Genomic DNA, 26,119 nt, shown 5'->3' on the forward strand with positions numbered 1-26,119 from the left:
TGTTGATCTCGATAAGTGGACCTTGGGTTTGGTGACAGTGCTGTGTCTATGTTTGCCATTGTTTGGTATTGTGTTGTACCATTGCATTGCTGTTATTTTCAGATAGTGGTCCTCAGTCGAAGCATCCAGTTGTTGTAGCTAGTGCGATAGTCATACATGCAAGTGATGTGAAGTGCACATTGCAGGTTTTGATGTAGATGGGCTAGTGCATTGTGGGAGTCATAGTGATAGTAATTGGCTCTGCTATCTGTGCACTTGGCAGGGAGTGTATCGGCAATGGGGCAGGGTGGTGGTGTGGCATGCAGGAGAGGGGCATTAGGTGGGAGATGGAGTGATAGGGAGTGTGTGGGTGGTGAGGAAGCATGCTACACAGGTGGAATTAGTGCCAGGTGAGTGGTAGTTACTCACCAGAGTCCAGTCCTTCGGTTATTCCAGTTAGGCCCTCAGGATGCAGGATGTCCAAGACCTTCTCCTCCCATGATGTGAGCTCAGGGGGAGGCAATGGGGTCCTACTGCCAGTCTTCTGCATGGTTATCTGGTGTCATGAAGCCATGGAACGCACCTTACCCTCCTAGGTCGTTACACCTCTTCCTGATGTCCTCCTTTGTGAGTGGATGGTTGCCCACTGAGTTGACCCTAACAACTATTCTCTACCTCCTGGTCCTCAGCCTTAGCATTACTTTATATCAAGGGGGAATACCATGCATGGAAGATGGGCGTACACCTAGTACCATGCAGGGACCCTCCTCATACTAGTGCCACCTTTGGTTTTTACCACAAAGCCCTATCTACTTATATTTGTATACATGAATTTTCACCCAAAAATAACACCTGTATTTCTCCAAACTTTTCAGACTCTTTCTTTGCATGTGTGCTGCACTGCACACACATCCAAAGAAGGAAAAGTTTAAATGTTGGTATCTTGTACTGGAAATATGCCCTTCCACTTGAAAACACATGCTAGGCATAATGCAAACATCTTTGCACATGGTGCAAACATGTGTGTGCTGCTTAGCAGCCTGATTGTGCACCAGCATGAGAGGAGAGCTGGATCACTATATTTTTGTATATATGGCACTGTTCTGCTCTCTCTTCTCATGCAATGCAACACAGCCACTTTGGTTGCTGTGTTGCATTGTGTGACAACTTTGCAAATCTGCCCCATAAAGTGTGGGTGTGATTATTCATACTGCCAAAAATATATATTTCACTTAAGTTATATGTTATTCAGTGATGCATGCATAATGACAATTGGGCACCGGTGATACTAGATATGGATGGCATTCTATAAACAAAAATCCAGATTGAGAATGTTCTGCGTCAGGGCTGTATTTTCGCTCCCCTATTCTTATCGCTGTTTTTGGCTGACCTGCTTAATATCTTAAAGGAGGCTAATGGCCTGCATCCTAAATCAAAAGTTACTAATGTTTCATGTCTATTGTGTGCAGATGATTTAGTGATAATGGACATGACCGAAGTAGGGCTACAAAAGAAAATGGATGTCTTTCAGAATTACTGTATAAGGAAAAAGCTCACTTTTAACTTAGATAAGACTAATATAATGGTACTGGGGAAAGGACAGGGAAGGTACAATTGGTGTTTGGGTGGGAATAAAGTGGACGTGGTGTAAAAATATAAATAGTTTGGTATGTTGTTTGATACAAAGTTAAATTGAAGAGATCATATCCAATCACTAAACACAACAGTTTTGGCATCAGTATGGGGCCTAAAACAATTTAGGCAGAAGTATGGTGGGCTATCTTTACGCCCCACTCTGACAGGTTATAATGTAATGGTCCACACACAATTCCAGTATGGGGTGGAAGTTTTAACCCTAGTGGGTGAATTGGATTGGAATCGTGAAGAAGATAAATGCCTGAAAAGACTCCTTGCACTTCCTCTCTCAGCGATGGTTCAAGCCTTATGGGTGGAGTGCCAGATGAGTGCATGGAGCTACCTGGGGCCAGTAGCAACACTGAGATTTTGGCAGAGACTAACTAGGTAAGGTACCCCTAGAATAACACATCTTTGTAGAGATGGGGTTGAAAATTGCGAGCTAAAAAGCGCTACTCAAGCTCATCTAGCATTGAATGGAATTTGTAACAGGCTGGGATTAAAATCAGACCCGTGGAAGCAGATACTGCAGATCTCATAATTAGAGCTTCAGACGCTCGCATATAACCATGTCAGTGAGGAGGATCTGCGGTTTCTGAGAGGGAAATCTTCTGCTCAGTTTTTGTTGAAAGGTTGAATTGAGGATGAGACTGTCCCTTATATCGAGGTCCTACCCAACCCAACACTTAGGGAAGTTTAGGGTTGGGCTAAATCTCTGCTGTGTTGATAGGAGGATGAAATTGGCCATGGTCGACGGGCAGTGTATGCGCATCTGTGGGATGATGACAAAATGTAATGGGGCACACATTTTATTAGATTTTTTTCAAATGTGGAAAATGTTTTTTAACCAATATTTATTAAGTATGGATCCATAAATTGAGATCAGACCTTAGTCTACTGGTGAATATGAAATTTCAGGATGTTACGTGTGCAATTGGGAGATTTTTAAGTATGGTCAGGGGGGTTTTGAAAGGTCTGACAGACAATATGCAGGGAGTTGGCTGCTAATTATGGGATCCTTTCATTGTATATATTACCTGCGGGATGTATTTTGAGTTTTTATCGCATGTGTTTTCAGAGGCATTTATGGTGGTTTTATAGGCTACGGTCTAAATAAACAATGTTTCTGACTGACTGACAGTGATGCATTCACATATTGTTCAAATTTGTTTCTTTATCCCCTTTTTGTAATTACCTTAAAATGATGGGTGTGAAACGAGTATCAGCAAACAGAGAAACCTTTCTGACTTACTTTCTTCTCTACGTCATAGATATCTTACATATGGTAGCATATTTTACTATCTATTTTCTGGCTCTGCAATTTGGTACTCTTGGCTTATTTTGTTATCATAGTAAGTGATCGGACACTGCTTTAAGGTCGATGAACCTTTTGACTCATTTAAATTATATTGATTATTGACACATAAAACAATAACATTAAACAATAATACAAATCACAGAAGAATCAATATATGACGCGCCATGATCCATTTAGCCACAAATAACCACACCTTTTAGTATCAATTAAAATATTTATTTCCCTATATCAACAATGCTAAGGTCACGAAAATTATTCTCAACACCAAACGGTGCAAATAAAGACGCATCACAGGCTGATGAATTGGCATGAAGAATCTTAATTTAAACAAAGCAAATAGAACAATAAACTCAATAGTTAGAACACAAATGAATAACATGAATATCTGTGCAAGAGAGATAAGATGCATTTGATTCAGAAATAAAAAACACCTCACTAACCTCAAATTAGCATTAGCATGTTAGGCTTCATACTCATATTATTTCAGCATTTTAGTTTTACAGAGAGCACTTTAACCCTTACACTACATTAACACATTTCCAGTTAGTTTTAATATAGGCCTCACACTCAATGTGACTAATCGAACAAATACGTAGCATATGCAGCCATTGCCTGTTCAAATGCGGCCACAAAGTAAGGCACAATTTGTGTGTTAACATTATTTTTCATTTAAAAACATTTCACAAATTAGTGCATCAGTATGATTACGTATGAGAAAAATATTAGGACAAACTCTGCTCTCACATTCTGCATTATCTAATCTTTTCTGTACTTCTTTTTTTCTTTAGAGCTTTTGCCAGTTATTTGTGTGTTATGCTGCATAAAGCACTGACTAGTATGAAGGAAAGTGTTTTTTTCACCCAAGTCTGGCATGTGTTTTGAATTTGTTTTATTGACTTTGTGCACTAAATTCTACGAGGTGTACCCCCTTAATCAAGGCTGAATTAGAACAGGAAACCAAAATCAGCCTTCCAAAAATGTTCATCCTAGTTCCATGCTGTAAATGTTTTGAACGGTTGGGTCATGGCCAGCTGTGAAAGTAGTTCCCCTCGTGCATACCACCGGGGAAAAGCCAGAGAGACAAAAAGGACCACCCAGCTCTGTCCTTAATAAAAGAAATGTCCTGTGTCTTTTCCAAAGGCTATACCTTTAATAGGCTGATAAATGTGAACATGGGCATACGCAAATTCTGTTTGCTAGCATTAGGACATGCAAACCAGCACTTTTGGCTTTGCCATTTTTTTTTTTATTTCTTTGTGTTGTGGATGAGAATGACCACTTCATCCATTGCTTTGTTGGAACATCTTTAATATTTAGCATCCGCCAAAGGAGCAAAATAGAGCTGGCAAAAAAAGTTGTAGCACACACTGCTGCTAGGGTGGAAAAGTGCCCAGCATAGGAAAAACAGGAGCGCTAAGCAAGGCCAAGCTAGAGAACCAAACTTGAATCGCGGGAGCAGTCCTCTCATGTAAGGTAGGTGCCTTAGCTACCTTGGACGATGGATTCACCCTCAAAATCCAATGGTACTTACCAGTTGCCACATTTCTGTGCTGCAACTCGCTAAAGTGGCGTCACCAATTTCCAGAGGGCATCTGAGGTGACTCGGTAGTGCTATCAAATATAGCTTGACTATAATGCTTGGCACAATAGGCACACTGTGATTATAGTTTTTTTCATTGTAAATGCATGCATAGGTTGGTACTATGATGAATAATTCTGACGTACTACAACAAATGGTCTACCCAACAGATACTGTACCTCCGAAATGGGTAATATGTAGCAGCTTTATGGGAAAAAAGCTCAGGCAAAGTCAATATGTGTCACAGGTGACAACTATTAGTCAATTCTCGTTTACTAATGGAGTTCAAAGATGGGCTCCACATGTTCATGCACATGCGTGATGACTATCTTTGAATTTTTTTAGTTTTCACAACAGATCTAAAGATTATCAGAACTTGACCGAATGGAGACTTTTTGCACCCTCTCAGAACATGAAAACTTGGTAGATCCTTTCCACAAATGGTTAATATATTTTTCAATTAACTGGTCAAAAGGGAAGTTAGAATTTGCATAAACGACTGGATCTTATGGTTTTCCTAAAAAGTTTTTTATAGATTTTTTCCCAATATTATTTTTGAATGATTCTCACATTTTTTATGTTCTTTTTTCCCTTGCATGCAGCTGCTCAATTTCATTCGTAAAGTTTTCTTTACAAACTCTGCTGGTGAGAAACAATTTTTCGATCAGAATGGTGACCCTCCTGCTCTCTATGACATTTTAAACTGGCAACTCCTACCAGATGGAACCACCCAGTATGTAAAGATTGGCACATTTGACTCCTCCTTGACTGAACATCAGCCTATCACAGTCAATGACAGTGCTATTGTGTGGAGCAGAGGATATACAGAGGTAAATACACACTTTTTCAATGTTCTGGAGACTGATACCTCCTAGAAGGTTAGTTCACATGGAAAAATAATATTGTTGATGTAATGCAAAATCTATTATGCAAAAGGTTATACATTCCAGATGTGGGTCCAAGATTCTAATATCTTTGACATTGTGCCTTGCAATCTCTGGCGACTTCCTTGGATAGCTCTTTCAATCAATAACACTGTTTGGTGTTATGTTTGGCACTCTGACGTACAAATTCAAAAACATCTCTTTTGTGTGTTTTCCATCAGTACAAACCACACTGTTAACATCTGTTCTTGACATTTGTACAGATTTAGCAAGCATTACCAATTATTTTGTTACAAATGTCAAAAAGGTCTAATAAATGAGTGGGCACCTCTCGCATGGAACAACCATGGTCCCTGATTCTGAATGAATGAATTATATTTTTAGAAACCACACAACTTCCCATGGGCGTCTTGGCGCCAGCAAACTACCAAGGATGAACTGAAAGTCAAGCTAGAGAGTTATCGATTGGAAAACAAGCCAAGTTTTGAATGATTTCCTGAAATGAATCAGGTTGGTCTGAAATTTTATGTGCATAGGAAGACTAACATGCAGTTATCCAGTGGAACAGATAAAACGTTTGCCACCCCAAGAAACCCCTTTAAATTTAGGAACCACCAGATTTTTTGTGAAAGTGGAGAGTCGCATTCTTTTGGGGACGTACCACTGAAAACTGAGCTTCATGTATCCGGACCATAATCATGAACAGCCTTATGGGCAAATAAAAGAGCCTTAAAAACAATCTGTTTCCTGACAGGTAGCCAGTGAAGTTTAGAGAATACCTGTGAAACCACCTGAAATGTAGGAATACTTAAGAGAAGGCGTGCTGCTGCATTTTAAAGGATCTGCAGTTTTTGTTTTAGCAATCACTGTTACATACTGATATATAGCACACTGCCATAGTAAATTTTAGATAACACTAGGGCAACTGTTAGTGTTTTCTGAAGCTCAAATGGCAAGCAAGGAAGACCATTTTTCACTATTCTTAGAGTATGAAAACAAGATAAAGTGACTTGATTGATTTGATCAGAGAAATTAACATAACTCCTGGATTCGTAACATTTCTGGAGTGAGTTTATAGGGTTCCTAGATCCTGAGGTCACCAAATGGGAGACCAAAAGAAAGTATTGTTGCCAAACAGAAGAGCCTCAGTCTTTCTAGAGTTACGTTTGAGGCAATTATTTTTCATTCATCTTTGACTTCTAGCATAAAGTCACGAAACCTGTTTGCTGCCTCATGATAATTACTTGAGATGGAGACAACAATCTGGGTGTCATCTCTGTAAAATGGTATGGAAAACACAAATTTGCAAGTCAGCCTATCCAGAGGTGTAACATAAACATTGAATAGGGTGGGTCTTAATGACGTCCTCTGAGCACCTCTACAAGGCAGAAAGAAAAGGCTAGACACACAATCATTTAGAGCAACAAATGGTTCCCTGTCTGAGAGAAAAACATTTATAAAAGCCAAGGCAGAATCCTTAATCTATATGCTCTCGAGACGGTTCAGGAGCACTGTGTGATTAAATATGTCAAACGCAGTTGACAAGTCTAAGAGAATGAGTGCTGGCCTACCATCATTATCCTCTCTCTCTCTGACTTCATCCAATGCTACAAACAGGGCAGATTCAGTACTGTGAAGGCCCATGAAACCAAACTGAGAAGAATCTTGCAATTGATTGCTGTTTCGAAAAGATGGGAGTACTGTATTCATAGCCTACTCCACCATTTTGCCTGGGACTGGCAGACGGGAAATGCAATGGTACATGCTGAGTTTATGAAGATTGAGCACAGGATTCTTTATTAAGGGTAACACAGAGGCCTTTTTTCAAGTGCTAGAAAAATAACCTGACTTGAACATACTGTTAAAAAAATGTGGCTGCCATCTATGGCTAAGGATCTAAATATCTGGGAGGACAGGGATCTGATGGAGGGCCAGATTGATTCCATCAGTTTTGTAGCCTGCTCAGTTGTCAAAGGGGTGAATTCATTTAGAGTCTTTGTTATTGTGAAAGGGCTTACATGTTTAGTAGTAGGTAGATTAACTTGCATATTAGAGGAAAACGCATTATAGACCTCATTGACTTTTGACTGGAAATGACTGGCAAGTTTGTCATAAAATGAATGATTAATTCCAGATGTGATCTTGTTATTATAACTAACAAGTGTATTAACCATTTGAAGGAGTACTTTAGCTGAGTTTATAGTTGATTCTATTTTTTCAATATTGTAGGTGGTTTTTTTCAGTCAAAATCATGTCTTTGTAATCCCTGACATACTGCTTGCATTTATCTCTCTTACAAAAGTTCTAGTTTTTTTCTCTATATTTGTTCCTGTCTTCAATAAGGTCGTTTTTGTGATCTTAGTTTATCAGAGTACAGCAGAGCTGTGGGTTTGCTTCTGTGATACTTTCCTAGGCCCAGCTCTCCACCTACCTTTGTTGGCCCTTGGCCAAACTACAGGACCTGTGTTCTTTAAGGCCCTGTCTCCTCTGCTGAATTCTTCTTCCTATTCCTGCTTCTGCACCACTCTCTTCTCGAGGCTCTTCCTGCTCTCTTTCCCACCCTTTTTGCTGCTGTGCCCCTCCTTTTTTGCCCTTTTTCAAACCCTCCACTTCAGTCTATTCCCTATTGCTTAACTCTCACCTTATTCTTTCATTCTTTTTGCGGTCTTTTTGTGCCCTCTTTGGACCTTTTTATTCCTCTTTTGCTGCTGCCCCTTATTGACCTTTTCCTGCTCATTTCTCCTGCTGCCCCTTTTTTACCTGCCCCTGCTTTGCCTTCCTATCTTTTTGCCAGCTCCACCCACCACCTTCTAGCAGCCCTCCTACCTCCCAGGACCTACTTAATGGCAGCCTCAAAGCAGGCTTCTGTGTCCATCTGTGCCTGTCTGCGCCTGGACTGCACCCAGCTCCAAGAACCCTGGTCCAACCGCCACCCACAGCTACACTTCTTCCGCCCTCCATGCCCTCCACCCTGGAAACAACCATGAACACTGACTCTGTGCTGCACCACACTCCACAGTAGGATCTATCATCTGCACTCTCATCTGTCACTTCACCTGCCACAAAACCCATGCCTAAATCCCTCGCAGCAACATCCAGAACACTTGACATGCAACACCAGTTACCCACCACCAGTTCACATGCACCCTCCTCAACACTTACTCACTCAGCAAGAACACCATGGATACCTTATTGACACTCTCATGGTCGAAATCGTTTTCCTTCCTGAGACCTGACTCAACCCCGCATCAGCTCCTGACATTGCCTCCACAATACCTGTAAGATACAGAATTACCCACAGTGACAGCATCAACAAGCCAGGTGGAAAAATTGCCACCATCCATAGGGACGCAATCAAATGCAACAACCACCACGGATGACACCAATCCAGCAATGGAAAACCTCAACTTCACTATCCAAATGGATGAGAAATCCACCATTAGAGGAACCCTTGCATACCTTCCACCTAGACCTCAAACCACCTTCTGCAACCTCATCACCAATTTCATTGCCCCGCTCCCCATTGTCTTAAAGGCCAACAAATTCCTTGGCAACCTCAACTCCCATCTTGATGACAAAACCGACCCTAACTCCACCAACCTCCTCAACAGCCTGAACATCGGCCTCACTCAACTCATACACAACCCCATGCACATCCAGGACATGCTCAACCCCATATTCACCTCCAGTGACTGCATCAAATACAGCCATTCCACTGAACTCACATGGACTGGCCACTCAATTGTCCACCTAATCATCACGGCCCCCATTCCCCCATCGTGCAACCCAACGCCACAATTCGCAGTTGTAACAAATGCTTAGAGACCAAATGGAACAACACTCTCACCCTCAACCTGCCCAAACACCACAAAAACATGACCCAGGATTTCAGCAGCTACCTGGATTAATGACTGTGCTGCCATCATCGCCCTCATCAAGGACAAGTAACACAGATCAACCAAACAAGCTAACTGGTACACTGAGGATCTTGGGACAGCCAAGCGTGTCTGCAAGCACCTCAAGGTGATGCAACAACAAAGACCCAGCTGACAGAACTGCCTACACATCAGCACTCAACGTATGCCACTGCCAACTACGTGGGATGAGGAAAATAGCCCTGGCATCATGCATCAAAGTTAACCCCAAAAATAGTAAGGAGCTCTTCTGTATAGTCAAGGAATTCACCAACCCCACACCAATGACAAGCAATATCTTTTCCCCTCAGGACCTATGCAGCAGCTTCACTGAGTTGCCAAAATCTTAAGAAACCTCAGCCCCCAACTTAAGCAAGAAGACCTTTACAGTGGCCATACCTCCACATGCATTACCATTCCAAGGCTAACCACCGACAACCATCTCACCACTCTGGACACCATTACAGTCATGAAATTCATCCACTCAGGGGCCCTAGCTGACCCATACCCCCACCACATATTCAATCTAGGAGCACCCAGGATCAGCCTCAAACTTTTCACTGGATTCTACTACTTTCTCAGAAGACTGGAAGCACGCAGAAGTCAAACTCCTGCTGAAGAAACCTTTGGAGGGCCCGAACAAACTCAATAACTACAGACGCATCTTCCTGTTCCCTTTCCTGGCCAAAGTCATCAACCAACAACTCACCATCTACCTGGAACACACTCACCTCCTGGTCAACTCTCAATCCGGATTCCACAGCAACCACAACACAGGGCAGCCCTGAACATAAACAACATTCTGGCCCTCCTCGACAAAGGAGAGACAGCCACCCTTATCCTCCTTGATCTCTCTGCATCCTTTCTTCTACACCATCTTTCACCACATGCTCATCGCCAGAATTCACGACATAGGCATCCAAGGAGCCACCCTCAGATGGATTGCCTCCTTCCTCACCAACAGAACCCAATGAGTCCACCTACCTCCCTACACCTCTGAACCCACACCAAGCATCTGTGGAGTCCCTCAAGGCATATCGCTCAGCCCACCCTCATTCACATCTACATGTACCCCCTTGCCAGCATAGTTAGATCCCATCAGCTCAACATTATATCCTATGCCGACAACATCCAACTCATCCTCTCCCTCTCTGAAAACTCCACTGCCTCCAGAACCAACTTCCACCAATGCATGACCAGCCAATTGGATGAGGGATAACTACCTCAAGTTCAACACAGGACAAAATGGAAGTCTTGATCTACAACAGTGACAACTCCCCCTGAGACGCCTCCTGGTGGCCCACAGAACTAGGGTCCAATCAAACCCCAGCTGAGCACACCAGGAACCTCTGTATCATCCTAGACATCAAACACAATGTCAGGTTCCATGTCAACGCATTGTCATCCTCCTCCTTATTCATTCTGTGCATATTACGTAAGATTTTCAAGTGGCTTCCCTAAAACACAAAAAGCACTATCACCCAAGCCATCATCACCAGTCAACTGCACTACGGAAACATCCCCTACATGGAAATCAAAGCCCATCTAGTTCAAAGACTACAGGTCCTTTAAAATGCCACAGCAAAACTCATCCTGGATCTCCCTCATGGTACCGACATCATCCCCACCTCAAAAATCTCCACTGACTTCCTGTTCAGAAGAGATGCCAGTTCAAGCTCCTGACCCAACCATTCAAGGCCTTGCATGACTCTGAACCATCCTACATCAACCACCTCCTGCAATTCCACAAATCTTTCAGTCACCTACGCTCCACCACCCTCGCTGCATATAATGTAGCAGATCAGAAGGACGCTACTTCTTCTCCTTCACAGCCAAAGCCTGCAACAACCGCCCCCTGACCTCAGGACCTCTCCTATTATACAGAAGTTCTGTATGATGCTGAAAACCTGGCTTTTCAATCAAGACCCTAGACCATGCAAGCACCTGGATACCCTCACTGGTGAGAAGTTGCACTCTACAAGTCGTCTGATTGATTGATTAATACTGCTAGAGGTTTCTTTAAAACTAAAATCTATTTAATTAATGACCCATATTAGTGAAATCTAGGCCTAACCAAAGCTGAATTTCAAACATACACTTACCTTTCTAAACTTTGCATGACCGATATTTGCTTGACTTTCTTGATTTGCTAATGTTAACAAATTCCAAACACACTTTAACTCAGCAGAAATGTTTCTATTGCAACTTTTGCATGGCCTTTGCATGATGCAAACGTCCAATGCTAACAAAGAAATCAATATTATTTTGTTTTTTTTAACTGATTGTCCTGCATTGGAATTTCAAAACTTGCTAAACTAATCTGAAATTAGCTTCTTCATAAACAGACCTTAATGTGGAGATGTATGAAAACAAGTGTAACCTAATTTATTCATGCACAACATCTACATGAGTGTCTTTTCTTTCAGAGACCAAGGCGAGTGGAAAAATATTGTATAATCACAACTTATGTAGAAATGTTATTAAATATATCTTGCAGTAGTACTGTCTTTGTTAGAACTTACCATTTCTACAGAAACTAATCTCACCTCATGATTGTTGCCGCTTACAATTGACTGTCTAATACCTTGGATGAAACATTTGTACTAAAATGTGTATCATTTTATTTGTGTTATAAAAGTGCCCCTAGGAAAGAGCAGATAGCGACAGCGCAATATTGAGCCCCAGCAATACCAGTGTGCACAAGCTCTTAGCTCTCATGCTGTCAGATTCAGACTCATTCTTTCTGCGAGAATCAGACAGACTTTGCTGTCTGCCTAAACCACTCCCTATCAGAGTCTGTTACAGTACTCCTCATGTGTACTGATAGCTTTGCTGGCTAAACTGTATCTTGAAACCTTGTTCCTTTTGCTTATTTCTGACTAAAATGTTTACATTTTACTGATTTATAATACTTAAATAGGGATAGATGGTGGGACAAGCTTTATGCAATTGTCTAATAATAAAGAAACAATGTCAAATTCAAGATAAATAAAACTTTAAAATCTAACAAACTCCCATTATTTGCTCCTGAAGGAATATTTGATGTATTGTTACTGTAAATTGCAGGTTGTATTTCTAGCCCATTCAAAAGATCCCCTCCTGGATTTCTAAGACTTACACAGTATAAATTTAGGATTCTCTGCGCTCCCAATACTTTTGAGATTTTAGTGGGGTTAACCGATCCACCGCATTACCTATCCACTTTGTATAATTCGAGGATGCCAGATCCAGATCACTGGTAAGGATTGGTTGAGTACCTTATAAGATCAGGTTGAGCTTAACTCCTTCAATTTTGTGTCAGGCACATGATTTGATTAATTGGCCTGGGTTACTTTTTGGAGTTACTTTACTGTGCAGCCTCACCCTAAGCATGGCCTCCCTACTGAACAATTAAGCTGTAATGTTGACATAACTATTAGTAGAGGACTAGTTGAAAAAGAAAGTGTGGCCAGTTTAATGGGTAGAAGTGTGGACTAATTGGGGGAGACCAAGACTCAACATATTATCAAATAAATATTCAGTATCTCTGTCAACCGATGTTTCTAAAAGAAAGTTAAAATCCCCTAATAATGTTAAATTACATAGATGTAGACATGATTCCATTAGCACATCATTGTTTGCGCAAAAGTAGTTCTAGGTCCAAGAGTGTTAGAAATGGGGTCTTTGGTTGGCATTCAGATTACCCCCTGTCCAAGCAAGGACCCTCACTCTAGTCAGGGTAAAGGAGAATCACCCTCAGCTAACCCCGCTCACCCCCTTGGTAGCTTGGCACAAGCAGGCAGGCTTAACTTCAGAGTCTAGGTGTAAAGTGTTTGTAACAACACACACAGTAACTCGGTGAAAACACTACAAAATGACACAACACAGGTTTAGAAAAATAGGAAATATTTATTTAAACAAAACAAGACCAAAACAACAACAATCCAACATACACAAGTCAAGTTAAACAAGTAAACAGTAAAAACACTGTTAGCATTGAAAAGTACCTGTAGCATCAAAATACCACGCACGGGCGAGTGTGCATCGAAAAAGGTTATCAATGCGTCGATTTCTCACCCGTAAGCGAGACCGCGCGTCGTTTCTCCTTCTCTGTTCGGGTCGGCATGTGCCATTTTTCCTCTCAGCAGGAGAGCGATGCATTTATCTGGGCAAGCACTTGGATCCAGGCAGGCATTGTGTTGTTTTTCCACACCCAGCAAGGTTTGCATCGAAAATCCTGCTGCACGGTATCAGCAAAACCGTGCTGTGTGGGTTGCGATGTTACTAGCCTCCATTAGCGATGTGGCACATTGTTTCTCCAGCCGAATGGGTCCATCTTCCAGCTGTGCTGCAGGCGGAGCGTCGATTTCAGCCGCGAAGCCGGCAGCGCGTCATTTCTTCAGCCGCATCTCGGTTCCTATTGATGTCCAGAAGTGATCTAAAGTCTGTGGTTTTGGGTGCCCTTAGTATAACCATTTTGGCCTTTGAAGTAGGCTTACTTCAAAGGAAAGTCTCTCTTGTTTATAAAATCCTGCCTTGCCCAGACCAGGCCCAAGACACACAACAGGGGGTTAGAGACTGCATTGTGTGAGGAAAGGCACAGCCCTTTCAGGTGTTAGTGACCACTCCCCCCCTAGCACAGATGGCTCATCAGGATATGCAGGCTACACCCCAGCTCCCTTTGTGTCACTGTCTAGACAGAGGTGCCAACAGCCCAACAGTCAAACTGACCCAGACAGGGAATCCACAAACAGGTAGAGTCACAGAATGGTTTAAGCAAGAAATTGCTCACTTTCTAAAAGTAGCATTTTCAAACACACAATCTCAAAATCAAGTTTACTAAAAGTTTTATTTTTAAATTGTGAGCTCAGAGACCCCAAACTCCACATGTCCATCGGCTCCCAACGGGAATATACGCTTTAATCAATTTTAAAGGCAGCCCCAATGTTAACCTATGACAGGGATAGGCCTTGCAACAGTGAAAAACTAATTTGGCAGTATTTCACTGTTAGGACATATAAAACACATGAGTACATGTCCTACCTTAAACATACACTGCACCCTACCCATGAGGCTACCTAGGGCCTACCTTAGTAGTGTCTTACATGTAAGAAAAGGGAAGTATTAGGGTACATTTGCCAAGTCGATTTGGCAGTCTAAAACTGCACACACAGACATTGCAGTGGCAGGTCTGAGCCATGTTTAAAGGGCTACTAATTGGGTGGTACAACCAGTGCTGCAAGCCCACTAGTGGCATTTGATTTACAGGCCCTGGGCACCTCTAGTGCACTGTACTAGGGACTTACAAGTAAATCAAATATGCCAATCATGGAAATCCAATCACATACACATTTTATATAAGAGCACTTGCACTTTAGCACTGGATAGTAGTGGTAAAGTGCCCAGAGCAACAAAATCAGCAAAAACAGAGTCCAGCACACATCAATAACATGGGAAACAGAGGCAAAATGTTTGGGGAGACCACACCCAGGATGCCAAGTCTAACAAAGAGGTTGATATATTAACTTTTCATTAAATGAGAAATTCTTAGAAATCTCAGCTTTGAAGGTAAGTGCTTCGCAGTCATTGGTGGTCACAGTGTGACATATGGCCTCTCTGTGGTTGCCACAAATAACCACGTAACCCTTTCTTAATTCAGAATACAATGAAATATGAAGATGGAGTAGCCAGTCGGAAACTAAATGCGGACCTGATGTTGGGCCTGTCCAGGTTTCGGTAACAAATGATACCTCAAGTGAATTGTTTTCAATAAATTCAGAAAATTTATATTTATGTTTGACTAAGGATCGTGCATTGATGAGCATGCCACAAACAGCCATTAAATTGCCTGATGTTCTTTTGGCATATCATATCCCATATCCTTAAAATCACCAATTACAACCCCTGTTAAACATTAGGATTTTACTGCATTTCTTAGAGAAAAAGACTCCACACCTCGCGCAGTGCTATAGCTTTTTTCGAAATACTTAATACTATACACATAAATTCCGGGGGAAAATATCAGCTACTTAATTAGCAAGTTATTGAATTAGTTAACTTAATGAAGGTAGAGAAGCGGGAGGAGCAGGAAGAGAATAACCAAGTTACTGAGTGGAAGTAAAAATTGTGTGGCTGATATTTAAGAAAAGGGCCAGCACAGTCTGCAATAAGCTGGGACTTCACTGTTAGTACTAAAACTGAAATAGAAGTGTTTGTAGCTAGTGATATGTGAGCCACCGTGTTTCTTCTTGTATGTCGACGTACCAAGATGTATACTACAGCGTGGAATACCCGTACACTGACCCGGAACAGTGACATTATAGTGCATACTTGTGCAGGAAATAATCAAATTGTATTTTAATTCAAAAAGTGTTTTCACCATCAAGGGTTCTGGGGCCTTGAGGAGCAACATTTATTTAAAAGGCACAATTATCTCCTTTGTATGCCTGCTGTAGTGATCCCTTTCCAAACTGCAGGTTACAAGTTATATTTCCTGAAGTGTGGCTATACCTTTTCGATGCCCACGATAACTTAACCCCTTCCCCGCCACGGACGTAATGGTTACGTCCATGGCAGCGCCCGTGTGGCGCCATGGACGTAACCATTACGTCCAGGGACTGGCAGTCGGGGGAAGCGGTAGCGCTTCCCCCGAGGGCCGCCCCCCAACACCCCCAGGCCAGGACTGAAAGGGGAATCCCTTCCCCTTTCACGAGCACCCCCCCCCCCCACCCCCCCCCCATGACGTCAGCGCGCGATCGCGCGCTGATTTCATGGAAAGGGGGAATGACGCACTGGAAGCCATTTGCTTCCAGCGCGTCAAGGGAGAAGGTGAGTATTTCACCTTCCTGCGGGGTGGGGGTGCTCTCAGAGAGGCATCGAGGGAAAGGAAAGGGTTTTCCTTTCCCTCGATGTCTCTTTGAGCATTCCTGCGATCGGGCAGCAGGAATGCCCACTAGACACCAGGGATTTCTGTATGTGTGTGTGTGTGTGTAAATATTAGTGTAGGGGAGCGACCCCTTGGGCAAGGGTCGCTCCCCTTTGGGGGCACATGCATTTTACGTCGTTTCTGCCCCCCCTGGGGGCAGATTGCCCTATTTTTAGGCCGATCTGCCCCCAAGGGGGGCAGAAAGCCACTAGACACCAGGGATTTTATTGTTGCTTTGTATTTTTTGTGTTGGGGGGCGGCCCCTTGGGCAAGGGTCGCTCCCCTTTGGGGGCACATGTATTTTACGTCGTTTCTGCCCCCCCTGGGGGCAGATTGGCCCTATTTTTAGGCCGATCTGCCCCCAAGGGGGGCAGAAAGCCACTAGACACCAGGGATTTTATTGTTGATTTGTATTTTTTGTGTTGGGGGGCGGCCCCTTGGGCAAGGGTCGCTCCCCTTTGGGGGCAAATGTATTTTACGTCGTTTCTGCCCCCCCTGGGGGCAGATTGGCCCTATTTTTAGGCCGATCTGCCCCCAAGGGGGGCAGAAAGCCACTAGACACCAGGGATTTTATTGTTGATGTGTATTTTTTGTGTTGGGGGGCGGCCCCTTGGGCAAGGGTCGCCCCCAGGGGCCCTCATGTATTTTTGGGCAGTTCTGCCCCCCTTGGGGGCAGAGAGGCCTATTTTATTTAGGCCTTTCTGCCCCCAAGGGGGGCAGAATCCCAATAGCGCCAGAAATAGTATGTATGTATGTGTGCTTTGTGTTGGGGGGTGGCCCCTTGGGCAAGGGTCGCTCCCCCCAGGGGCGCAATGTATTTATTGTCGTTTCTGCCCCCCTTGGGGGCAGATTGGCCCTATTTTTAGGCCGATCTGCCCCCAAGGGGGGCAGAAAGCCACTAGACACCAGGGATTTTATTGTTGATTTTTATTTTTTGTGTTGGGGGGTGGCCCCTTGGGCAAGGGTCGCCCCCAGGGGCACACATGTATTTTTGGGCAGTTCTGCCCCCCTAGGGGGCAGATATGCCTATTTTTTAGGCCTTTCTGTCCCCAAGGGGGGCAGAATCCCCATAGCGCCAGGGATACTATGTATGTGTGTGTGTGCTTTGTGTGGGGGTGTGGCACCTTGGGCAAGGGTCGCCCCCCCCCAAAGGGTGCAATGTAATCTGGGCGATTTCTGCCCCCTCCCCTTGGGGGTAGATTGGCCTATTTTTTTTTAGGCCCATCTTCCCCCAAGCAGAGAAGACTAGACACGGGAAAATGAAAAAATGGTTAGTGGCGGAGTGTTTGTCAACTGGCGAAGTATTTACTTTTATGATAATAACAGTTTTTCTCCTTTTTGTTTTAGTTCAAAGCTTTTGCTGACTTTGCTGTGGCTTGTTGCAGTTTTGGCAGTAGTTGTCCTGCGGTTTGCGTAGTTGCATGTTTTAGGTAAGTAAATAAATTTACTCCAAGTGAGTATTGTTGCAATGCATGAATGACATGTTTGTAGGTGGTGTACTGAATGCAGGATTGTGTGTGAAATTGTCCTTAGAGTTATGCACAATGATTATTGTGTTGTCTTATGTCTAATTTGCTTTTTTTTCTCTCTTTTTAGTGGGATATCGTTGGTGATTGCTGTGGCTGTGCAGAGTAGTTGCTGGTGAGTCAAGCTTTTTCAGGCAAGTGAGCAGTATAGTTTTTGAGTTTATAATTCTTAGTGATAAACCTATACTTTGTTACTTATCTTACACAGTGCTGGTTGTTGGTGGTGTATTTGTCCAGTTAATTTTAGTAGGAAGGATCATGGCCAGCCGTAGGATGACCGCTCAGCAGGTTGTTAGTGTGCTTTTTGAGTCATCTTCTGACCATGAATATGAGACTGACTCTGCATCTGAGGCAGAGGAGGAAGTGCAGGATTCTGGAAGTGAATTTTCTGTCAGAGATGAATCATCTGATGATGAAGCCACTCTCAGTGCTGATGAAGGGCCTGTTTTAGAGGAGGACAGTGATGTGCCAATGGTGTAGGAGCCAGCGGCTGAAAGGCTTCCCATTGGAAGACCTGACGCATGGGTTGCACCAAACATGGAGCAGCCACAGTTGCCTGCGTTTACTGGTTTTCCAGGGTGTCGAGTTAATACGGAAAACTTTTTGCCCGTCAACTTTTTTGAGTTGTTTATGGACGATATATTTTTGGAAGAGATTGTTGAGCAGACTAATTTGTATGCAGAGCAGTTTTTGAGGGACAACGCTGCCAGACTTAGGCCACACTCTAGAGCTAGCCGGTGGATTCCCACAAATCTGGAAGAGTTGAAAAAGTTCTTGGGTTTAACTTTTTTGATGGGGCTGATAAGGAAGCCGTCGCTGTCTTCATATTGGTCTACTAGTCCCTTGATGGCAACTGCTATATTTCCTGCCATCATGAGTCGTAACCGGTATGAGCTTCTTCTTCGGATGTTGCATTTTGTAGATAATGCTTTAGCCTTGCCACGAGATCATCCTGATTCTGACCGTCTTTTTAAGATTAGACCTGTCCTTGATCATTTGGTAGATCGGTTTTCAGAGATCTATGTTCCAGGGAAAGAAATATCTGTAGATGAGTCTTTGGTCCTGTTCAAGGGTCGTTTGGTTTTTAGGCAGTACATTCCTAGCAAGAGGGCACGGTATGGAATTAAATTGTATATGCTGTCAGAAAGTAGTACAGGATATGTTTATAATTTCCGGGTCTACACTGGTAGGGATTCCAATATTGACCCCCCTGGTTGTCCTCCCACTTTTGGAGTTAGTGAGAAAATTGTGTGGGAACTTGGTAGACGACTGTTTAACAAAGGTCACCATTTATATGTAGATAACTTCTACACTGGAGTTCGGTTGTTCAAGGAGTTGTTCAGAGTGGACACTGTTGCTTGTGGCACAATCCGCTCTAATCGGAAAGGCTATCCAAAAGAGCTTGTCTGTAAAAAACTTGAGAAGGGACAGTGCAGTGCCTTGTGGAATGATGAGCTGCTAGCTCTGAAATTTGTAGACAAGAGGGATGTATACATGCTAAGCACCATCCATGATGAGAGTACTTCACCTGTGGCTGTTTGGGGTCAGGTTGCCAAAGTGCGCAAACCTGTGTGCATCTTAGACTATAATAAGCACATGGGTGGTGTTGATAGAGTAGATCAGAGGTTAGAACCTTACACTGCTGCTCGTAAGTCTTATGTGTGGTATAAGAAATTAGCGCTTCACTTGTTCCACTTGGCAACTTTTAATGCTTTTGTTGTGTTTAAGGATAGTTCTCCAGAGTCAAGGATGACATTTGTGAAATTTCAGGAGTCTATCATAGCTAGCCTTGTTGTGCTGGAACAGGCAAGAGTTCCTAGAGAAGCAGTGGTGGAGGATGTGGCTAGATTGAAAGATCGTCACTTTGCTGAGCACATTCCTCCCACGGCCAAAAAAAACTTTCCTGCTAAGAGATGTAGAGTCTGTGCTCGAAGAGGTATCAGGAAGGAGACTAGGATGTACTGCCCTGATTGTCCTTCAAAGCCTGGGCTGTGTGTGGGTGGCTGTTTCAGGAGCTACCACACACAGAAGAATTATTGGGAAATTCCGTGAGCGTAAACTGGTGTTTTATATTTTTATATGTTCGGTTTCACGGTTGGCATTAGTCATGTATTCAGTTAGAGCTTTTGTGTTTGTAGTTTTGTACTAATTTATGATTAGTGGTTTCTTTGTTGTTTAAAAACAAAAAAAAGGGGATGGCATGTGTAGAGTGGCGCTTGGCTGGCAGCGTGGGTGTGGTGGCGCTTGGCTGGCGGCGTGGGTGTGGTGGCGCTTGGCTGGCGGTGTGTGTGGGGTGGCGCTTGGCTGGCGGTGTGTGTGGGGTGGCGCTGGGCTGGCGGTGTGTGTGGGGTGGCGCTTGGCTGGTGGTGTGGGTGGGGTGGCGCTTGGCTGGTGGTGTGGCGCTTGGCTGGCAGTGCCGGCCAAACGCCAGTCCACACACTCATCAGCTGGTGTGATTGCTGTATCAGGCATGTGGGCGTATGAAAGTGATGGGCCCTTGACTGGCGCTGTCTGTGGATGCGAGTCTTGTAATGTGCTGGGCCCGTGGCTGGCGGCATGAATGGTCTAGTGCATGTCATGTATGAAAGGTGTGTGAATGGACTGTAAAGCGGTTGGTGCCTTGTCGTGGCTTTACAGCTCACGAGCTGTGAGTCATTGGTTCAGTTTTTTGGCCTTTCAGTTATTACCAGTGCATTTCACTTTTGTGAAATCTCTTGTTAATAAAATTTGATCTACTGAACCATCACTCACCCTCGTGCCAAATCCAACCAGTATGTGTGGTACAAATGACAAAACCTGCTCCGCTGTAATCAGGCGTCGCAGCACACTTGAGACACGCTAGGTGCCTCAGGTGGGACCCCGATGATGAAGCATGCCACCAACTTGGTTGGTGGGTGAGGGGTCTTCTTCACATAACCTAAGTGTGTTTCTTTTCACAATTTTAGTGTTTGGCACATCACGGACGTATGTGCACACATCAAAGTGATATATTCCAAAAATACCTGTGTTTGGGGGGGAGGGCCCACCTATGTTTTTGGTCCTGGGTGCGGCCGTCATGTAGGGAAACCTACAAAACCCAGAAACTTTTTAAAACTAGGCACCCCAAGGAGTCTAGGGAGGTGTGGCTTGTGTGGCTCCCCCAACATTTTCTTACCCAGACTCCTCTGTAAACCTCACAATTTGCATAAAAAAGCATATTTTCCTGATTTTTCTTAGTAGGATCACCGCTCCAGCACAAAATTCCTACTCCCCAGTTTTCCCCTCAGTCTCCCAAGTAAAATGACACCTCACTTATGTGGGTCCCCAAAGCAGAGTCCGTCTAAAGATGTATAAAAGAATATGCCCTTATAAACTTGCTGTGCTATCCCTTCTATCCCTTCAGGTTTTGGGCCTTATTATGTTGCAGGCACCTGGGCCACCCACACAAGTGAGGTATCATTTTTATCGGGAGACTTGGGGGAACGCTGGGTGGAAGGAAATTTGTGGCTCCTATCAGATTCCAGAACTTTCTGCCACAGAAATGTGAGGAACATGTGTTTTTTTAGCCAAATTTTGAGGTTTGCAAAGGATTCTGGGTAACAGAACCTGGTCCGAGCCCCGCAAGTCACCCCTCCTTGGATTCCCCTAGGTCTCTAGTTTTCAGGAATGCACTGGTTTGGTAGGTTTCCCTAGGCGCCGGGTGAGCTACAGGCCAAAATCCGCAGGTAGGCACTGTTTTCTCCCAAAATTGTGGATGTGTCCACGTTGCGCTTTGGGGTGTTTCCTATCGCAGGCGCTAGGCCTACCCACGCAAGTGAGGTATCATTTTTATCGGGAGACTTGGGGGAACGCTGGGTGGAAGGAAATTTGTAGCTCCTCTCAGATTCCAGAACTTTCTGCCACAGAAATGTGAGGGACATGTGTTTTTTTAGCCAAATTTTGAGGTTTGCAAAGGATTCTGGGTAACAGTACCTCGTCCGAGCCCCGCAAGTCACCCCTCCTTGGATCTCCCTAGGTCTCTAGTTTTCAGAAATGCACAGGTTTGGTAGGTTTCCCTAGGTGGCGGCTGAGCTAGAGGCCAAAATCTACAGGTAGTCACTTTGCTAAAAACAGCTCTGTTTTCTGTGATATGTCCACGTTGTGTTTTGGGGCATATCCTGTCGCGGGCGCTAGGCCTACCCACACAAGTGAGGTATCATTTTTATCGGGAGACGTGGGGGAACGCTGGGTGGAAGGAAATTTGTAGCTCCTCTCAGATTCCAGAACTTTCTGCCACAGAAATGTGAGGAACATGTGTTTTTTTAGCCAAATTTTGAGGTTTGCAAAGGATTCTGGGTAACAGAACCTGGTCCGAGCCCCGCAAGTCACCCCTCCTTGGATTCCCCTAGGTCTCTAGTTTTCAGAAATGCACAGGTTTGGTAGGTTTCCCTAGGTGCCGGCTGAGCTAGAGGCCAAAATCTACAGGTAGGCACTTCGCAAAAAACACCTCTGTTTTTTTCCAAAATTTAGGATGTGTCCACGTTGCCCTTTGGGGTGTTTCCTGTCGCCGGCGCTAGGCCTACCCACGCAAGTGAGGTATCATTTTTATCGGGAGACTTGGGGGAACGCTGGGTGGAAGGAAATTTGTAGCTCCTCTCAGATTCCAGAACTTTCTGCCACAGAAATGTGAGGAACATGTGTTTTTTTAGCCAAATTTTGAGGTTTGCAAAGGATTCTGGGTAACAGAACCTCGTCCGAGCCACACAAGTCACCCCTCCTTGGATTCCCCAGGTCTCTAGTTTTCAGAAATGCATAGGTTTGGTAGGTTTCCCTAGGTGGCGGCTGAGCTAGAGGCCAAAATCTACAGGTAGTCACTTTGCTAAAAACAGCTCTGTTTTCTGTGATATGTCCACGTTGTGTTTTGGGGCATATCCTGTCGCGGGCGCTAGGCCTACCCACACAAGTGAGGTATCATTTTTATCGGGAGACGTGGGGGAACGCTGGGTGGAAGGAAATTTGTAGCTCCTCTCAGATTCCAGAACTTTCTGCCACAGAAATGTGAGGAACATGTGTTTTTTTAGCCAAATTTTGAGGTTTGCAAAGGATTCTGGGTAACAGAACCTGGTCCGAGCCCCGCAAGTCACCCCTCCTTGGATTCCCCTAGGTCTCTAGTTTTCAGAAATGCACAGGTTTGGTAGGTTTCCCTAGGTGCCGGCTGAGCTAGAGGCCAAAATCTACAGGTAGGCACTTCGCAAAAAACACCTCTGTTTTTTTCCAAAATTTAGGATGTGTCCACGTTGCGCTTTGGGGTGTTTCCTGTCGCCGGCGCTAGGCCTACCCACGCAAGTGAGGTATCATTTTTATCGGGAGACTTGGGGGAACGCTGGGTGGAAGGAAATTTGTAGCTCCTCTCAGATTCCAGAACTTTCTGCCACAGAAATGTGAGGAACATGTGTTTTTTTAGCCAAATTTTGAGGTTTGCAAAGGATTCTGGGTAACAGAACCTCGTCCGAGCCACACAAGTCACCCCTCCTTGGATTCCCCTAGGTCTCTAGTTTTCAGAAATGCATAGGTTTGGTAGGTTTCCTTAGGTGGCGGCTGAGCTAGAGGCCAAAATCTACAGGTAGTCACTTTGCTAAAAACAGCTCTGTTTTCTGTGATATGTCCACGTTGTGTTTTGGGGCATATCCTGTCGCGGGCGCTAGGCCTACCCACACAAGTGAGGTATCATTTTTATCGGGAGACGTGGGGGAACGCTGGGTGGAAGGAAATTTGTAGCTCCTCTCAGATTCCAGAACTTTCTGCCACAGAAATGTGAGGAACATGTGTTTTTTTAGCCAAATTTTGAGGTTTGCAAAGGATTCTGGGTAACAGAACCTGGTCCGAGCCCCGCAAGTCACCCCTCCTTGGATTCCCCTAGGTCTCTAGTTTTCAGAAATGCACAGGTTTGGTAGGTTTCCCTAGGTGCCGGCTGAGCTAGAGGCCAAAATCTACAGGTAGGCACTTCGCAAAAAACACCTCTGTTTTTTTCCAAAATTTAGGATGTGTCCACGTTGCGCTTTGGGGTGTTTCCTGTCGCCGGCGCTAGGCCTACCCACGCAAGTGAGGTATCATTTTTATCGGGAGACTTGGGGGAACACTGGGTGGAAGGATATTTGTAGCTCCTCTCAGATTCCAGAACTTTCTGCCACAGAAATGTGAGAAACATGTGTTTTTTTAGCCAAATTTTGAGGTTTGCAAAGGATTCTGGGTAACCGAACCTGGTCCGAGCCACACAAGTCACCCCTCCTTGGATTCCCCTAGGTCTCTAGTTTTCAGAAATGCACAGGTTTGGTAGGTTTCCCTAGGTGGCGGCTGAGCTAGAGGCCAAAATCTACAGGTAGTCACTTTGCTAAAAACAGCTCTGTTTTCTGTGATATGTCCACGTTGTGTTTTGGGGCATATCCTGTCGCGGGCGCTAGGCCTACCCACACAAGTGAGGTATCATTTTTATCGGGAGACGTGGGGGAACGCTGGGTGGAAGGAAATTTGTGGCTCCTCTCAGATTCCAGAACTTTCTGCCACAGAAATGTGAGGAACATGTGTTTTTTTAGCCAAATCTTGAGGTTTGCAAAGGATTCTGGGTAACAGAACCTGGTCCGAGCCCCGCAAGTCACCCCTCCTTGGATCCCCCTAGGTCTCTAGTTTTCAGAAATGCACAGGTTTGGTAGGTTTCCCTAGGTGGCGGCTGAGCTAGAGGCCAAAATCTACAGGTAGTCACTTTGCTAAAAACAGCTCTGTTTTCTGTGATATGTCCACGTTGTGTTTTGGGGCATATCCTGTCGCGGGCGCTAGGCCTACCCACACAAGTGAGGTATCATTTTTATCGGGATACATGGGGGAACGCTAGGTGGAAGGAAATTTGTGGCTCCTCTCAGATTCCAGAACTTTCTGCCACAGAAATGTGAGAAACATGTGTTTTTTTAGCCACATTTTGAGGTTTGCAAAGGATTCTGGGTAACCGAACCTGGTCCGAGCCACACAAGTCACCCCTCCTTGGATTCCCCTAGGTCTCTAGTTTTCAGAAATGCACAGGATTGGTAGGTTTCCCTAGGTGGCGGCTGAGCTAGAGGCCAAAATCTACAGGTAGTCACTATGCTAAAAACAGCTCTGTTTTCTGTGATGTGTCCAGGTTGTGTTTTGGGGCATATCCTGTCGCGGGCGCTAGGCCTACCCACACAAGTGAGGTATCATTTTTATCGGGAGACGTGGGGGAATGCTGGGTGGAAGGAAATTTGTCGCTCCTCTCAGATTCCAGAACTTTCTGCCACAGAAATGTGAGGAACATGTGTTTTTTTAGCCAAATTTTGAGGTTTGAAAAGGATTCTGGGTAACAGAACCTGGTCCGAGCCACACAAGTCACCCCTCCTTGGATTCCCCTAGGTCTCTAGTTTTCAGAAATGCACAGGTTTGGTAGGTTTCCCTAGGTGCCGGCTGAGCTAGAGGCCAAAATCTACAGGTAGTCACTTTGCTAAAAACAGCTCTGTTTTCTGTGATGTGTCCACGTTGTGTTTTGGGGCATATCCTGTCGCGGGCGCTAGGCCTACCCAAACAAGTGAGGTATCATTTTTATTGGGAGACTTGGGGGAACATAGAATAGCAAAACAAGTGTTATTGCCCCTTGTCTTTCTCTACATTTATTCCTTCCAAATATAGGGGTGTGTGTAAAAAAGACATCTATTTGAGAAATTCCATGTGATTCACGTGCTACTATGGTCACCCCGGAATTCAGAGATGTGCAAATAACCACTGCTCCTCAACACCTTATCTTGTGCCCTTTTTGGAAATGCAAAGGTTTTCTTGATAGCTATTTTTTACTCCTTATATTTCAGCAAATGAATTACTGTATACCCGGTATTGAATGAAAACGCACTGCAGGGTGCAGCTCATTTATTGGCTCTGGGTTCCTCGGGTTCTTGATGAACCTACAAACCCTATATATCCCCGCAACCAGAGGAGTCCAGCAGACGTAACGGTATATTGCTTTCGATAATCTGACATTGCAGGGAAAAGTTACAGAGTAAAAAGTAGAGAAAAATTGATGTTTTTTTCACCTCAATTTCAATATTTTTCTTTTTCAGCTGTTATTTTCTGTAGGAAACCCTTGTAGGATCTACACAAATGACCCCTTGCTGAATTCAGAATTTTGTCTACTTTTCAGAAATGTTTAGGTTTCTGGGATCCAGCATTGGTTTCATGACCATTCCGGTCACTGACTGGAAGGAGGCTGAAAGCACAAAAAATTGCACAAATGGGGTATGCCCCAGTAAAAAACCAAAATTGTGTTGAAAAATTGGGTTTTCGGATTCAAGTCTGCCTGTTCCTGAAAGCTGGGAAGCTGCTGAGTTTAGCACCGCAAACCCTTTGTTGATGCCATTTTCAG

The 26,119-nt window shown here is 44.2% G+C and overlaps 1 protein-coding gene across 1 annotated transcript in view; it reads left to right on the forward strand.

Moving 5' to 3' along the window:
- The first annotated feature begins 4,635 nt into the window (after positions 1-4,635).
- The window catches only part of LOC138247024 (vomeronasal type-2 receptor 26-like), a 180,107-nt gene continuing 158,623 nt past the window's right edge, over positions 4,636-26,119 (forward strand). Inside the window, exons 1-2 of the mRNA XM_069201772.1 lie at positions 4,636-4,701; positions 5,114-5,341. Coding sequence (XP_069057873.1) covers positions 4,636-4,701; positions 5,114-5,341 — 294 coding nt within the window. The remainder of the gene's footprint in view (positions 4,702-5,113; positions 5,342-26,119) is intronic.

Source organism: Pleurodeles waltl, chromosome 7 (assembly GCF_031143425.1).
Source record: "Pleurodeles waltl isolate 20211129_DDA chromosome 7, aPleWal1.hap1.20221129, whole genome shotgun sequence".
In the NCBI taxonomy this organism is placed as follows: domain Eukaryota; kingdom Metazoa; phylum Chordata; class Amphibia; order Caudata; family Salamandridae; genus Pleurodeles; species Pleurodeles waltl.